Below are 17265 nucleotides of genomic sequence, written 5' to 3' on the forward strand. Positions count from 1 at the left end.
ACAGACCTTCCAGAGGTCCTATTTCTGGCCGAACCTAGAAACTCTGGAGTGCTGGAGGTATGAAATAATGAGCGACTGAAAGGGGTGTCCGTCAGGCTTTTAACAGATGCTAAGCTAGAAGATGAGAGGCTGCGCTGACTTCCCAGACGCTTGTGTGCTGATGGGTGAAGGGAAGGAGGGGTCTGGAAAGAGTCGTCCTTGGATGAGTTTTCCCTTGTGGTTGTCCTGCGCCCCCCTGATGACACCCGGTTTTCTTTGGCTGTTCTCGGAGAAGGAGAAAACACATGGTTATGGGGACTCCTACCCTTGAGGGAAGGATTTTGATGTCCGGTTGTGGACCACGAGGTGCTCCTCTGGGAAAACCTGAGGTCTTGCTGTGGCTTTCTATTGAAAGTTGACCGGAGAGTGCTTTGCAACTCTTGGTGAAGACCATCCTGCATTGCTACTGCGGTGTGAGAAGGTGCGAAAATAGTGTGGCTTTTCCCTGGACCCCTAAGCTGCTTGACGGAGCTGTGGGTGAAGGTGGGACTTGGTTTTTCTAAAGGCATCCTTGGGGGTGGAGGAGAAGATGACTCCAGAGGACCCTCCTTCCCAAACCGCGGAGACAGAGTTCTTTTGTTGGGCTCACCTGTGCCTGGTTGGTTCCTTCTCCGGTTCCCGTGGTGCTTCAGAATCGGTCTTGGCTGAGAGATGGATTGTTGCAGGAACTGTCCGAGGGGACTCCCGCATTCTCTTGGAGAAAGAGGAGGCTTCAAGTGATTTGGATCCTGAGCCCAGTTCCTTCCACCCAAGTTGGTCCGGTGAGGCCTCTGAAGCTTCCTCGCAGGGAGCAACTCTGAAAAAGTCTCTCGACACCCAGAAGGCTCCGGATACTGACCATCAAACTGGGCAAATGGAGAAATTAGAGGCTCCTGCTCTTCCTCCTCAGGGATGCCTTCCTCCTCGGGATCCAAATAAGCCATAGAGATCTGTGGGGCAGGGGGCAGAGGGACATCAAGCTTCTCCCTCCCGAACAGCTTCACTTGGGGCCTCGGGAAAAGCTTCCTGTTCAAGGGTCCCCTTGCAACCGTCTTCCCTGCCACCCCTCGTTCAAACACAGAAGAACGGGAGAAAACAACGGGGACATCTTCTGGCTCAGGCTCAGCTCTGTCGGCTTCTTCCATCTCAGCAATGTCATCCAACAGACAAGCGTATGGGTTGTATGAAGACTGGGAGACCCATTCTTGGTCACTGTCATTCATGTCTTGTTGACAGTAAGCATCCTCCTCCTCTTCCTCCTCCTCCTCCTCCTCCTCGGGGTGTTCCAGTTCTCCAGCCCAATGTGGGCCACCTTCCCCTTCATAATCACTGCTGAAGTCCTCATAAGGTTCATAAGATGGATAATGGAAAGGCGGCCCATATTCTTGGGGGTGGCACCGGTAAGGGTCCTGCTCATCGTAGTCTTCATCATAAGGCCCATATTCTTCTTCCACCCTCCCGTAACAATCCTGGTTATAACCAGAAAAGCCATACTTGAAAGGGGACTGGACATCATAACCACCACCTTCTTCTTCATAATCATCACAGTGATCTTGTAAGGCGGCGGAATCCAGGTGGTCCCACTGGCCAAATTCCTCAGAGTATTGGCCGGAACAGGTACATTTATTGGCTCCAGGGACTCTTCTCATATTCGCTCGGTGTCTCAAGACTTCATCTTCTGAAGGGAAAGGCAATTTCCTGGCTCCAATCTTGGCTAGCCAAGAGTCGTCAGTTGCTCGTTTGTCATATCTGGTTCTGCTACGTTTGCTCAAGAATTTCCGGGTCAGCCAGTTGGTGACCGCAGCCACCTTGCTGACCACCTGGGCCTGGGATTTAAAGTTCTGATTTGCCTTCTTCCTCTGGAAGAGGTTGCTGAAGAAACTCCCTCCTTTACTCTGGTGTTCTTCTGACTTCCTGCCTCCCAACCGGATCAGCATGAAGGAGGACTTCTTGGTCTCCTTGCCAGAAGCTCCCTCTTTCTTCTCCTTCTTCTTTCCAAGAGATTTGAAGCGCATCATCAGGTTGGAGGTGGACTTCAGCACCCCCTTGTTCTTCTTGTTCTTCTTCCTCTTGGTGCTGTACTTCTTCAGGCCCCAGAAGAAGCGCGAGGTGTTCTTGAACTGGCTCTTCTTGGTGCTCTTCTGAGGACCCATCCCTTTGACGCCCATGAAGAGTTTGGAGGTGCTTTTCAAGCTCCGCCTCTTCTTGGGTGGGGCCACTGCCTCTTTCTTGGCCATGGCCATGGCCTTTGTGGCTCCCTTCAGCTGGGCTTTGGCGTGTTCCTTCTTGGCCACCTTCTTCTTGGGGTCCTCTGTTGCCAGGCCCATGACCAGCTTGGAGGCTCCTTTGAGCTGCCTCTTGGTCTTGGCAGGAAGGTCTTGGACCTCTTTCTCGTCCAGCTGCCCCTTCTTCCCTTTGCCTGCCTTCTTGACCACGCCTTTCTTGTCCTTCCCCTTCTTCTTCTTCGGGTCATCTTCATTCTCCGCCTCCTCTCCCTCCACCAGCTCGCTGTCCATCTCGCTTTCTTCAGCGTTCCTCTTTTCCATGTCAGAATCTGACCCTTCGTCCAGCTGAGCAACAGGCTCCTTCTTCCCCTTTCGGGCATTTTTCCCTTTGTCCTCTTTTCCTTTCTTAGCCATTTCCGAGGAGCCTTTGAAGGATGTTCATACTCTCCTTGACTTCATCCCCTCCTGGGGAAGCTCAGTAAAATTTTGTCCATGCAGGAACAGAGAGGAGGAAGCAAACATAATGAAGAAGCCAGAAGATTTCGGACAGCAACGCTTTCTGTGACCTCTTTGAAGACTGAAAACCACGCTGTGGAGCTCTAAAGATCTCTTGTTTCCCTTCACTTGTCCTGTTTTCAGCAATTACGTATTTCAGAGTTACGTAGAGAGAAGATTCTGCCTTATTTACCCGTGGAGGAAGCTGGACCAAGTCCTTGTGGGCCTGCCAACATCTGTCCTTGGCCTCGGCTACTGAAGGTGGTGGACCTCAACAGTCTTCCTCAAAAACTTGAGACCTAGAGGAGGGTCTTCTATGACCAGCAGTGAAGGTTGATCTCGGACACAGCACTGGCTGGGAGCTTCCCATCCTTCTCCCCCCACCCACCCCCCCAGTGTGTTTCCTGCAAGGAGCTGGGAGGAAAGCGAAGATGTAGCTCTTGATGTGGAGCTGGCAATGTAACCGTATCTCTCGGGTGCTCGACAGGACAGTCCGTATGAATAATGTAAATGGACCAGTCCATCTCCAGGCCGAGGGTCCTCCAAAGGAGAGAGAAGGACGGAAGGGGGACGAGCCCCCTTTCACCAATCTGGCTCCTTTTTTTAAAAAATCACCTTGGCTTAAATGCTGTTTTAAAGTGATAGAACTAGAAATCAGAATCTGGAATGAGCCTACGGACCGCTCAGCTGGATCCGAAGGGAAACTAAAATCACTTCTCTTGCTCTCTTTCCTTCTCTCTTTTTAATCGTGGCGACGAAAGGAATAATCGACCTCTTTCTGGAAAGAATGCAGCTGTGCTTAAAGAAATGTCAGGAAGGGGTCTTTTTGGGGGGCTGGGGAAATGGGGAGATCATTTCTGCAGCCCTCCCTTCAAGGCAGCTGCTTCAGAAGCAAAATGGACTCTGCCAGGAGTCACCTTATCTCCTCGCGGCCCTTCAGGAGGTATTTGAATCCCCAGATGTCTGGGAAAGAGTCCAGCCGCACTGCAAGATAAGCTGAAGGAACCTGGGTGCAATTACACACCTGTGACAGGTGAGCAGGAGGAGGCTGCGTGTGCACACAGGGTGGCACTTTTAAAAAATTACTTTTGTTAAACTTATTTCAACGCCTACACCCCATTTCCATTTTTTACAGATCCAGTGTCGGAATCACTCATGTTTACATCGTGGCTATTTCCATTTTCTTTCTTTCCAATTACTATTCTATATATTGTATAATTATTCATATATGTACATCATACCTTTTAGTCGTAACTTGCATCGATATTCACAAATATATGCAATACCTTTCCTTTTTTTAAATTAATATTTTATTTTATCAATTTCATATATACATTCACAATTATATGATCTCATAACTGTTATTAATAATATGTATTTATAACAATTTTTCCCTGTTAACAATATACTTGAAGATTGCTTTTTTAACATCCCATAGATCCATTTTATCTTACAATGGTCCTACTTCTTCTTCCCTCCCTCCCTCTTTCCTTCCCTCGTTTCTTCTCTCCTACTCCCCTTCCTTTCCTCCCTCCTTCCTTCCCTCCTTCCCTCCTTTCTTTTCTCCTTCTCTCCTTCCTTTCCCCCTTCCTTCTCTCCTACATTCCCTTCCTTCCCTCCTTTCTTCTCTCCTCTTCTTCCTTCCCTCCATTCTTCTCCTTCTCTTCTTCCTTCCTTCCCTCCTTCCCTCCCTCCTACCCCCTTTCTTCTCTTTCTTCTCTCCTTCCTTCCTTCCTCCTCTCCTTTCCCTTCTCTCCTTCCCCTTCCTCCCCTTTACCCTTCCCCTCTTCTTCCCATTCCTCCCCTCTTTCCTACTCTTACATTCCCTCCCATTCTTCCTCTGCCTTTCCCTTTCTCCTATTCCTCTCCTTTCCCCTCTCCTTCCTATCTTTCCTTCTACTCCTCCCTCCATCCACTCTTTCCGTTGTTGTGTTTACATATTCTCCTCTTCAGAGGATGACCTTTCCATTTTGATATACGAAGGCATTTTTAAAAAAATTGAAACTTGTATTTGTGGCAGGCCTTGGGAAGAGTTACAGAAACAGCTCTTCAACGCAACACTAGGATGGGGCTCGGAGGGATGAAGGGCATGCAATCCAGGGATGGGAGGGACAGGGCTGTTGGCAAGGTAGGGTCAAGATGGCAGCCACAATGGCATGATCTCTGTCTCTCTCTCTCTCTCTCTCTCTCACACACACACACACACACAGAGTTTTGATCCCACCGACACGGGCTGTCATTTTTCGGAGCATCTCCAGTTCTGTTCCCCAGTCGATTCCAACCTCTGTCCTACTTTCAAAGGCAAGGGAATAGGATGATCTGCAGACTTCAGGAGGAGAAACTGACCAGGGCGGGGAAACTGTGAGGCTGAGAAGAGAGGTAGCGAAGCTGGAAGGGGACCTTGGAGGTCTTCTAGTCTGACCCTTTGCCGAAGTAGGGAACCCTACTGCATTTCAGGCAAATGGTGGCCCAATCTCTCGGGGGGGGGGGGCTCCTGCTGAAATCCAGATGTGCACCTCTGGCTCTTTGCAAACTCCTCGGCTTCACCAATCAAACCCCAACGGGGGAGTGGGGGGTAGAACTTAAATGCGACGTGCAAGAGATGCATGGAAGGACCCCAGATCAGTTTGCCAAAGGGGGGGGGGCTTACCTTTTGGATTGGACACCATCAGTGGCTGCCCCCTGGATGTCACCCACTGCAAGGGTCAGTCCCGAGCCCTCCTGCACCCTGGTTTTGGCATGGCGTGGCAAAACGTCGGCCCCTCGCTCCCAGCTCGGCCAATGCGAGGGCTTTCCCAAGTCCTGCACAAATCAATTTGAAGATGCCCGGTGCCATCGGCACCCCAGTGCCACTCCACACCGACGGGAAGTTGCCATCTCTAACCGAGAGCCTTGCCAACTGCTGCTTCCCGTCTCCCCATGGGAGATCCACTCCCCCCCCCCCCCGGCTCCAGGCCTCGGACGTCATGCCCGAGAGACGTAAATCAAAGGGACAATGGAAGGGCACCAGCCCCTCTGCCGGGCAGCTGGCAGGGAGAGGCTCACCTTTCTCTCTTCTCCATCTGCCCGCCACCAACAGGAAGACGGGCACACAGCTTGAGTTAGCACCTCTTTTTAAATTCCTGCTGGGTTTAGGAAGGGGGGTTGGTTGGACCCCTTACTGGGGGGCTCAGTGCCCTCCAAAATCTGCTACAAATTCTGGGGCAGGGCAGCTGCTGGCACCTTTTCAAACCGGACAGGGCAGTGGGCACAAACATGCCTGGTTATATTTGGATGGCATGACCGAAACTCTTACAGAAGGAAAAGAAAAACCACAGAGAATAGAGAAGGTTCCCCGTCTTCTCTTCCTGGTCCAGCAGAGGTCAGGCTAGAGAGGAGATTCATTGCAGAGGACTAGAAACTTCAGTTTTTAACAGAGCCCCTGAAATCCTACCTTTGGATGGCATGACCGAAACTCTTACAGAAGGAAAAGAAAAACCACAGAGAATAGAGAAGATTCCCCGTCTTCTCTTCCTGGTGCACTTTTAAAGCAGAGGTCAGGCTAGAGAGGAGATTCATTGCAGAGGACTAGAAACTTCAGTGTTTAACAGAGCCCCCCGAAATCCTACCTGCGAGGCTTCAGGTTTGTATCGTTGTTTCAAACCACCTCCCTTGTCCCATTTCTAGCTTTGAAGGTTTCCCCAAAACCGGGGCTTAATTTCAAAGCTGCTTCCTCCGGAGCGAGGCTCAAAAGTTTTCTGCTTCGCTCTTACAAATGGGGGGGGGGCATCTTTATGACTCCCACAACCACCCTGTGAGGTGGGCTAACCGGAGCACAACATGACCCATTGAAGGAGCAGACAAAAGGTAGCAGCTCACCCTCCAGATTTGCAAACCCTCGGAGAAAAAAACTTGAGCCTTCCACACACGCCCCGCAACCGCATTCTTCCATCCCAGCCTACCTCCCAGGGAGGTCGTGAGGGCTTCAGAAGGGAGGACAAGCCTAGCCCTTCCCTACCCCAAGACCTGGCTACCAATGAACTGAAAGCAAGTCTGCGATCAAGCAGCTGATGGCCGTTTTGCAGATTAAACCAGAGCCAGAGCAAATGGAAAGCAATCAGATGCCGTGGCCCACTTACCTGGCCAGGGGCTGCCCGCTTCCCCCCCTTGTCCTCTGCTGTCGCAACGGACTAACCCCTCAGGAGGACAGGCGACGCCATCCCCTCGCTCCAAGGGACAGGCCTGGAAGGTCAGCAACTCGCCCAGTGACCGCCCGCCCTGGCTGCTGGGCAGCTGCCGGCTGCATGCATATTTGATGGCACCTATTCTTCCCTTGTGGCGGCTGGACGGGGAGAGCTGGCAGGAGGGGGAGGCCTTTCCCTGGAAGCATTCGCAGAAGGGCAGGAGTGGGGCTGCAGCGGGGGCTGCCTCAATGCCCAGGAGGTGGGGCCCACTTTGCTTTCTGCACCACCCCAAACTCCCAACCCACTCGGGGCAGGTTTGGGACCGATCTCACAAGGCCACCGAGAGAGATTGGAACTGTCTCCCCACACATTTCCTTCGGTGGGTTTTAATGGTCTTTTTCCCCATCTTTTTGGACTCATTCGCAGCTGCAGCAGAAATCTCTTTTTCTGGGGAGGGGGGCTGGCATGAAAGCTGGGAGTCGAATGAATTGATGCCGCTTCAAACACCCAGAAAGCATCTGATGGCACAGAAAGGAAGGTTGGTGCTCAGAGTCTCTTACCACCCAAAAGGGGGAGATTTGAGGATCCAGCCTTTCTGGGGACGCATTGTGGACTGGGATAAGAACCCCCCCACCCCAACCTGGAAAAGGCAGAACAAGCTGTGGGGGAAGCAGGCGCCCAGCAAGTAGGCCAGGTTGCATCCCCCCTCCGCAACGCCCCAAATGCCTGGGAAAGCCACGGTAACAGCCAGCAATTCAGATCAGCTCCTCTTCCTAGGAAACCAAAGTTTTTCCAAGCAGAGAGAAGAACTGAAGCTCATGTTTCCCATCTATTAAAAAAAGAGAGACCTTTGGATGTTCCCACCAATGGGAGAATCCAGACTGGTTATGATGGGAGAGGCACCCCACTCACTTTCCTCCACCCCCTTGGTCCCTCTATCTTTCCTCTCCATCACGAACAACCGAGCGGTTGCTGGCAGTAAGAAAGCAATCCAGCAAAAGGGATGAATTACGACTCAGGCATGCCGGCTCATCAACATCTGGAGACCCAGCAGCTTCTCATTATAGCAATAGCAGTTAGACTTATATACCGCTTCATAGGGCTTTCAGCCCTCTCTAAGCGGTTTACAGAGTCAGCATATTGCCCCCAACAACAATCCGGGTCCTCATTTCACCCACCTCGGAAGGATGGAAGGCTGAGTCAACCCTGAGCCGGTGAGATTTGAACCGCTGAACTGCAGATAACAGTCAGCTAAAGTGGCCTGCAGTGCTGCACCCTAACCACTGCGCCACCTCGGCTCATTCCTGACCCAAACGACCAACAACTTTTTATGTCCACTGAGAGCATCTGCCCCAGAGACAAATTCCTTGTGTGTCCAATCACACTTGACCAATAATCCTATTCTATTCCTCATTCTATTCTCCTCTATTCTATTTTCTGTTCTGTTCTATTCTTCTATTCTATTCTACTATTCTATTCTATTCTTCTATTCTATTCTTCTAGTCTATTCTATTTCAGTTGAGGAATTAAAAAACTGGATACCAAAGCCATCCAAACAAGGGGCAGAGCTTAGCCGAACCAGCTGTGCTGCGATGATCAGAGCGAAGGGCCGCTTAAACAATCACAAGGAACTCTCAACCAGATGTTTTAAAGGCTATTGGCGCACGCATCATCCCCAGCCGGAGTGACCAGCGGACAACAGCCCTGTAGCTCACGGCTTGGGAGGGGGGGGGGGGGGGAGAAGCGCTGAAGGTCCATCTGGTGTTGAGAGCAACCCAAGGAAGTGCTGCGTGAACATTTGAGAAGTTCCAAAGAGACGTGGGGAGCATCCTTTATTTGAGCAGAAGAAGGGAGGAGGGGGCCGGGGGGTCGGGTGGGTGGGTCCGGAGCCGAAGTCTGGGGCTGGGCTGTGGGATATCAGGAGACGACCTGGTGAAACGGGGAGGGAGGAGGAGGGCTCCCACCCACGGGCGGATCCTTCCTTCCTGTCCGCAGAGAAGAGGTGGCAAGGCTGAGTTCTGACGGGAGGAAGGCAAGTTCCTCACTCGCGATCCGACATCTGACTCCCCAGGTCACAAGTCTGAGGCCAGAGGTAGCCAGGCGGCTACGATCATGCAGTCTCGAGTCATCTCCCATCGGAGGACCCTGAACGACAGGCGCCACTTAAACCGGGTTCCCACGCAGGAGGAGAACCCTGGTCCTTCTGGGCCTTCTCCCCCTCCGTGGCTGCATCTCCTCTCCTTCCTTCCTGGGATTGGGGGGGGCAAAGCGTCCTCCCTGCCCCGCCTCCTTGGGCCGGGTGGGGCAGCCGAGTTCTTACACACTTTGCAGCTAAGCTGCGCGGAAACGCTACAGAGGGGAGCCAGGGACGGGCGGTTACTTCTTCACCACTTGGATGACGTCTTCGTGCTCCACCATGTGGCTGAGCCCCACGCGCTGGGGGCTGTACTTCGTGCTGGTTCCCTTGGGAGGCAGAGAGAGAAGTTTGGGAGACACAGAGCGAAGGATCTCTGAAACAAGCCGATATCCAATAAGGCAGCATTCCTCAGCCAAGGCCACTTTTAAAAGGAGTGGACTTCAACGCCCAGGAATGTTACTGCGCCCTTGACTGTTCCTCTAGATATCCAAGGCCAGGCTTGAGACCCTCCTTCTGGCCCTGGGTCTGCTGCTACGAATAAAAGACCAGGCTGCCCCCTCCTTCTTCGGCAAACACTTACCCACACAAGGGCGTACTTGAACTGGTCGGCTAACGTCCGGTGAATCCGATGGCACTGAAAGGGGGGAAAGGTCAGGTAGGCGAGAAGGGGGCCTCGTGTACCCCCGATCAAAGCATCCCCCACACACGCCAAAGATCCAGCCATCATAACAGCCGAGTTCCCACAACCCTATCCGATGGCTTCGCCTGGCCGTCTCCCCTTGGGACACCCTTCAGACAAGGGGAAGCTGAATATATTGATAGATAGTAGAAATACACCAAAGGGAGTAGAAGGAAAGAAGAAAGAGGGGTAGAGAGGGCGGGAGAGAGGATCGGAGGGAGGGTGAGATGGAAGGGAGGGAGCGTATTGGGAGAGAGGAGTGATAGAGGGGGAGGGGAAGTAGGGTAGAGGGGAATGATGGAGGGAATGATGGAGGGGGGCGAAAGAAAGGGTGTATGGAGGGTCGAAGTGGTACATTGGGTTTGTATTTTGGGGGGTGTTGTTGACAAGAGGAATGGCTGTGTTTATTGTTCAATGTTATATGGCCCCAGTTATGCACCGTATATATGTGACCGTATGAAATGAAAAATGAAAATAAAACATATTTACGAAGACAAGGGGATTTCAACCCCCAGCAGACCCAGCCACAAGGCCCTTCCGGAGGTCGCTTCTAAGGACTTACCACATGCTGTACAGAGGCCCCCTTTCGCAGAATTATCGCATCTGAAAAATCAGGTCTCTCTGCAAGGAACGAGCATTTTTCGGCGAGGGAAGGAGAGGAAAATGAAACGCTTGGCTTCTAACTCACTACCCATCGTGGCCTTCCCAACCTCCCCTTCATCCTCAGGCACGACCGAGCTTCCTCGGTTGTTCCCCGGTCGTTACTCACGGCCTCTTTTCTTTGTGTAGATGCAGGTGAGAGCCAGGTATTCCCACAGCGTTTCCAGCAGGTACTCCAAATTCAGCTTCATGCCACAGCTGGGAAATCACAACCATCAATGGATATAGTGATAACTCACATTATGCGCAGGGCTTGGGGTGTGTGTGTGTGTTTTCCCCTTACCTAATCACCACGCTATGGGGCCTCCGAGCCAGGCGGTCCACCTCTTCCATGGAGATCTGGTCAATTTTGTTATAAACCTAAATTAAGACAACGAGAAGGGAGGGGGGGAAAAAAGATACACATCACATCCTGATGTTGATTCCACTCCCATCTCTCACACAGAGTTTCTAAAATGCTATTTATTTATTAGATTTATTGGCTTCTCATCTTGCCACTGGGGATCATAATTATAAGTCCTGACACCCCAGGCGGAGAAATGTTCCGGGACAATTCATTTTATTTATGAGCTGCGGTGGCGCACTGGTTAGAGTGCAGTACTGCAGGCTACTCCTGCTGACTGCCGGCTGCCTGCAATTTGGCAGTTTGAATCTCACCAGGCTCAAGGTTGACTCAGCCTTCCGTCCCTCTGAGGTTGGTAAAAATGAGGACCCAGAGACTGACTCTGTAAACCGCTTTGAGAGGGCTGTAAAGCACTATAAAGCAATATATAGGTCTAAGTGCTATTGCTATTGGGAAGGAAAAATAATCAGCGGAAGGATTTTTCATCAAAGGGAGTGCTGGGAACTTGATCGCTTCAGATCAGAGCAATTTTTTAAGTCCCCAAACGTAGCTTATCTGGACGCCTGCCACACTGGAACAGGAAGGGCAAAGAATGTCTCCACTTCATTCGAACTGCGCACCAATTGGGGAAGATGAGGTGTATAAGGAGGAGTGGTAAGGGGAGAGAGGAGAAGGAGAAAGGAAGGGGAAGTAGAGTAGAAAAGGATGGAGGGAAGAAAGGATGTAGAAAGGGGGAGGAGAGAGGGGGAAGAAAGTGTCGGATAAGGTATAAATATGGTGTATGGAGAGCAGAAGAGCCAATAACTGTTTTTTTTCTCTTTTTTTTCCTTTGGTAGTTGATGGTAAGATGAACTGATGTAATTACTTAACAATACAACATGATATTGACTATGTAATAGTATACATGTGATTATATGCTATGAAAATGGAAAATAAACTTTTTTTATGCAAACTGTGCACCAATTACCCCGTTCGTTACAGAAAGAAGTTTCTTGCAAGCTACTCACATAGAGGCAGGGCATGTACACTCGGTTGCCAACAATCACGTCAATGAATTCATCTGCACTACAGTCTTCCCTGAAGAGCACCTCCGCGTTGAAGATTTCTTAGGATGGGAGAGGTAAGGGCACATCACCTTTCGTGGGGCTCCCGTCGCTTATGACCACAGGAAGAGAGCCCACCTGGGATTCAAATCCCAGGCCTGCTTTTCCATACCTCTTTATCAACACCACCACCCCTCTTCCTCCCAACCAAACTATCTAAGCTTCCCTGCCTCATCGGCCTCTGGAATGCAGCCCCTCCCACCTGGGAATCCAGACTACATTCCACTACAGTAAGGCAAGCTGTAAGCGAAGTGATTTGTTCAACGTTACCTACTGCCCTTCAGAAATCAATCAAACCTGAAGCTCATGTCCCCCATGGGTTGCATTGGGCTAACATCCTGGGTCCTTGGGGGAGAAGAGCAGACCATTCCCACTGGAGGACGCGGAGAAAGGATACTATATTCGTGGAGGATAAGCTGCACCAGCTTCTCCGAGCACTGGGTCAAGGTCACAGTGGAGTTGAAGGAGATGCCGCCCCCTTTTTTGGGCTGGAAGGAAGACAGAGGGGCAGTTAGGGAGATGCCGGAATGTCCCTTAATGTCACACCTATCACAGGTGAACGGATACATGGTCTCATGATTTCCCTGGCCTGGATCCCCCCCCCCCGCCCCAAGGAGGCGAGGTGGCGCAGTGGGTAGAGTGCAGTACTGCAGGCCACTTCAGCTGACTACTATCTGCAGTTCAGCGGTTCTAATCTCACCGGCTCAAGGTTGACTCAGCCTTCCATCCTTCCGAGGTGGGTAAAATGAGAACCCGGATAGTTGGGGGCGATATGCTGACTCTGTAAACCACTTAGAGAGGGCTGAAAGCCCTATGAAGCGGTATATAAGTCTAACTGCTATTGCTATTGCTATCTAAGGTTGTGGGAAGACAAATAAAATCCTGGAACAACATCCGATTCCAGATTTCTCCAAACTGGCTCTCTGCGGTTGTCTGGAACTAGGATACAGAGTTATTTGTGGGGCTGATGGAGGTTGGAATCCGGCCATCTGGACAAGCCCTTTCCTCCTTGAATTAGAGACGCCAGCAGGCAAAGCTAACTCCCTTCCACAGTGCAAACCAGGGTTTTTCAGACTTTCTGCGTCTCACCTTGAAGTAGATGTTGGGCTTCTCTTTGTTGAGCCTGATGCCCACCGTTTCTAGCTCCTTTTCCAAGAGAGCCCTGCAGGAGAAATCAGACCTTTGGCCCAAAGGCATGTTTGCAGGAGCAGGCCCTGATTGCAAGCAGCAAGCCTTACATTTGGCCCACGTGCAGAGAAGACACGAAGGCTGCCTTCTAAGGTGGCTGGCAAAGGAGAAAATCCCCAAGGACCGAGCTCCCTCCCCACACCATTCTGCTCCTCAGAAGCCCCCCCCCACCTCCTCCTGCTGACCTCTGCACTTCGCCCTTTGTGGCGTCCAGCATCATGATGACGACATCTGAGGTCCGGGCCACTGCAATCACCTGGCGTCCTCGGCCCTTCCCTAAAAACACAATTACTTTTTTTTTTTACTCTTATAGAGAAACTGACAAAGAATCAGGACATCAAAGATGAGATCATGCTCCTTTTTTGACCTGTTCAACCCAAAGAGAACCCTGTCTCTGGAAGTTGACATAAAGATTGCTTCCTCATACAACAGTTCAAGTGCAGCTTCCCCACACGCACCACATCTGACACTTCTCAACAATAGGACTTCCTTATTTATTTATTTTTATTTCTCCCTGTCCCGCCTTTATTATTTTGGCCAGTATCTCAAGGCAGTGAACATATGCAATACGCCTCCCTCCTCTTATTTCCCCCACAACAAACCCGTGATCTATTTAGCAGTTAAAAATATGTTGTCTTTGTCTTGTTCCCCCCTTTCCCTTGTCTTTTGTGAGCCGCCCGGAGTCCTCCGGGAGTGGGCGGCATACAAGACAAACAAACAAACAAACAAACAAACAAACAAACAAACAGACAGACAGACAGACAGACAGACAGATAGCAGAAGGAAATTCCAACCTTGAGCAGCTCCTTCAATGATCCCAGGAAGATCTAGAAGCTGGATATTGGCTCCTTTGTACTGCGCATAAATTAAGAAAAAATCAGAAGAGGCAGGGAGGGATCAGAAAGCAACCCACCGCATGAAGGATCAAGCGATCGTCTCACGTGAACCAGAGTGCCAATTTAACTAGCCTGTGTGAGCTACACATTCATAAGAAGCATCAGTATCTGCTCTGGGTTAATTCAGCAAGAGGGAACCTGTTAAACGTGCGTTTACCTCTATGACTCCAGGAATGCAGGTCAGTGTGGTGAATTCGTAGGAAGCTGCTTCACTTGCCGTGGAAGTCATTAAACTCAGGAAAGTGGACTGAAAGAGAAGGCAGAGGTTTAGAAAGCAGCAGGACTTGTTTTCAAAGAAGATGCCCCAAAGAGTCCACGTTCTCGGCTCGGCACTGACCTTACCCACAGAAGGGAAACCGATCAGCGCCACCCGGGCGTCCCCCGACTTCATCACATCGAAGCCTTCCCCTTTGGCTGCAGCCGATTTGGAAGGCTCTAGAAGCTGAGCTCGGTACTTGGCAAGCTTGGCCTTCAGCAGACCAAGGTGGTACTCCGTAGCTGGGGTGGGGGTGGGGAGGGTGGACAGAGAAAGAACAAGCAGGTGACAAAGGAGCCAAATCGACCATTTGGAGTTTGGACAATCTGTTTCATCTGAGTCACCGGGGGTTCCTAGGGATGTAGTTATACTAAATCTAAAGCAACATTAATCATAATGCCGTACTAACGTGCTTTTGTTTGTTTTTCTTGCTACACTCTGTAAATATAATCCCAGGCGGACCCTTTCTGCCCCTCTTCTGATTTTCTGTGCCCACCACCGGCTTCTCCCTGCATGTCCCTGTGCATGCAACATGCGAGCTGTGCCAGCCATGCGCTCCCACATTTGTGGACGGGCAGGGCAGGAGGGATGATGGCTGTCCATTGCTTCTAGAGGCTGACAGGAAGAGGGAGAGGAGAATTGGGGGTAGGGTGGGGGGCAATTGGCCCGGAGGCAATCCTAGTGGTTTCAGTGGCTTTACTATGATCTGGGCTGGGGGGGGATGCATCAGATCATACTGGAGGCATCAGTTATTATTAAATCTATTTGCTGCCTTTCTCAGCATGGGCGACCCTAGGCGGCTCACAACCATACAAGAAACGGAGAAATAAAAAGGGAGTTTAAACAAAGCGAAAGTAAAATATCAGAACGATGAAGCAACGGAAAAGAAAACAGTTCATTTATGCAGTATCCCGTTTACTGTATTTAGGGAATGTATAAACCAGAACAGGCACATGCAATATACATGTGCACATATATGTTTATATACACAAAACATATATATGTGTATGTATGTGTACGTACGTACGTATGTATATATGTGTGTGTGTATACATGCACACACACACACATACCTAGAAAAGAAGAGACCGACATTGCGGGGAGGAAGTGACGGGAGCTAAGCCTCCATCGATTAACATGCCTGAAGCAAAAACGGAGGTGGGTTGGTGGGCCTATCACACACACACAATGGCCAGATTGATTAATGACGTAGAAAGCCAATATCTCTTCAATGGTAGTTTTTTACACTCTGGAAGCTAAGTGGGTAAATATATTCTAAGTTCCGGAGATCGCAATGTCTGTCTCTTCTTTTATAGCTATACCTTGAGCTCATATCTTTAGGGTAGTTCCGTGTGTGTTTGTGTGTGTGTACATATGCATACACACACACACATATACACACATACACACAGACACATACACACACACACACAAGCATACACACACATACATATATAGGAAGCAGTAGGCCTCCTCCCATATTTGGGCATACCAGGGGTTGTGACACTAAATACATACCTATTTCCCTGGCTCAGCTGATAAAGGAGGAGAACCTTGTGGCTTAGTGGTTAACACATCTGCCTAATATGTAATACAGCCCAGGTTCGAATCCCAGTAAGGGTATGGCTAGCTGATGAGAGCTAAATAGCTTGAAATAGATCTATACTGGTCTCCCTTTATTTATTTATCAGCACAAATACAACACACACACACACACACACCACACAGATACACAGACACACGTACATATATACAGATATACAAACCTACACACACACACACACACTTACACACATACATCACACACAACACAGATACACACACATACATATACAAACCTACACACACACACACACACACACACACACACACACACAAACAGAGAGGGGTCAGATTTTGAAAAGGATTTAATTTTATTTTGCATTAAATGACACCCCGCCCCGTTGAAATAACACGGGCAGGCAAATGAAGAGCCGGCGGCGTTTCTCCCCCACCCCGAGAGAGGCGGCAGCTCCTGAGCCTGGGAGTCCGCCTCCCCACCCACCCCCCGACCCAGCGGCGCTCAGGGAGCCCTCCAGCCGGTGAAGCGGCCCTTCCCGGCCCTTGCGGGGCTCCGGAGCGCCTCCCCGGTGGGGTTCCTACCTGCCGGGCTCCCCCCGCCCCGCCTCACCTTTGTTCTTCTGGGTCCGCGCGATCTCCTTCTCGATCTCCGCGATCTTCTCCAGGATCCCCATCTTGGCGAGTCGGGCGGACCGGGATCAGGGACGGGCTGCCCCGGAAGTAGTTTCCGGTCAGGTCCGCCGCGGAAAGCCTTCCGCCCAGCAACCGGAGCGGCGATGTTTCGTTCCGCCCCTGTCTTGGGGAGCTGGAATAGTGGGGTGGGGGGGTGGCCCCAAAGCAAAGCCAAGCCAATTATGTAAATTTTTTTGTCCAACCTTCGCAACTTTAACACTGGTGGACTTCAACTCCCAGAATTCCCCAAATTTAACATATTATTTATCACATATATAAAAACTATTATTTAGCCCACATATTAAAAGATTATTAAACCTGTACACAGCTCAGAATCACTAAGTTGACCTATGTACACATTTCAATAATATAAAGGCATCGGCCCAAGTCCTTTATTTTTTTCATTCCATCCTCAATCCCAAGACCTAACGGTCACTTCTGTCCTCATTTTTAACATGCTGGCTTCAAAATATTTGATGCTTCTTGGATGTCTACAACCCCAAGACAAAGAAACATCTTTAGCGGATGGGAGGATGGAGGGTAAGGCCGTCAGAGTTGCAAATGAACAGACTTGCTCCCAGCTATTGGCCAAAGATTGGCCAGTGCAACAGTACTATAATAAAGCCCATATTGCAAATATTACAAAAGCAATTCTATATGGCCCTCCAGGCCCAAGTGAGAGTTGGGGGGGGGGGGCTCCCAGACAAAGGGCAGAGGGTAAAACAGAGCCCTACAGCATCAGTGAGTGGGCCAAACACAAAATACGTTTTTAAACTGCTGATCTTAATTTCAATCATCCAGATATCCAGTATGCAAAGTAGGTATCATACCATCGTGCAAGGAAGTGATGGAAAGGGGAAGGGGGTGTTT

The 17265-nt window shown here is 50.3% G+C and overlaps 2 protein-coding genes across 2 annotated transcripts in view; both read right to left on the minus strand.

The window, feature by feature from the left end:
- MYO15A (myosin XVA) overlaps nt 1–2657 on the minus strand; it is a 30982-nt gene extending 28325 nt beyond the window's left edge. The window contains 2 exon segments of the mRNA XM_087729231.1: nt 7–1875; nt 1930–2657. Of these exon segments, the coding sequence (XP_087585357.1) occupies nt 7–1875; nt 1930–2657 (2597 nt within the window).
- A 6059-nt stretch (nt 2658–8716) lies between these two features.
- Nucleotides 8717–16470, minus strand: DRG2 (developmentally regulated GTP binding protein 2). Its single transcript, XM_087728605.1, has 13 exons — nt 16334–16470; nt 14245–14405; nt 14065–14154; nt 13806–13866; nt 13197–13287; nt 12913–12985; nt 12221–12311; nt 11728–11825; nt 10661–10737; nt 10487–10575; nt 10280–10338; nt 9619–9672; nt 8717–9364 (listed from the first exon to the last, which is right to left on the minus strand). Exons 1-13 carry the CDS (start codon nt 16395–16397, stop codon nt 9278–9280), a joined length of 1095 nt encoding a protein of 364 aa, XP_087584731.1. The 5' UTR covers nt 16398–16470; the 3' UTR covers nt 8717–9277.
- Nucleotides 16471–17265: the final 795 nt, after the last annotated feature.

Source organism: Thamnophis sirtalis, unplaced genomic scaffold (genome assembly GCF_051295495.1).
Source record: "Thamnophis sirtalis isolate CommonGarterSnake01/CBP01778 unplaced genomic scaffold, rThaSir2_p1.2 scaffold_14, whole genome shotgun sequence".
Classification (NCBI taxonomy): Eukaryota; Metazoa; Chordata; class Lepidosauria; order Squamata; family Natricidae; genus Thamnophis; species Thamnophis sirtalis.

What these genes read in the sequence shown, in the direction of transcription:
- DRG2 (XM_087728605.1), bottom strand. Translation starts at nt 16,397, where the DNA reads ATGGGGATCCTGGAGAAGATCGCGGAGATCGAGAAGGAGATCGCGCGG. An exon ending in GCATTCCTGGAGTCATAGAG is followed by an intron (nt 13,867 to 14,064) that starts GTAAACGCACGT and finishes ATTTATGCGCAG; the next exon opens with TACAAAGGAGCCAATATCCA. An exon ending in GCTTATCCTCCACGAATATA is followed by an intron (nt 11,826 to 12,220) that starts GTATCCTTTCTC and finishes TCCCATCCTAAG; the next exon opens with AAATCTTCAACGCGGAGGTG.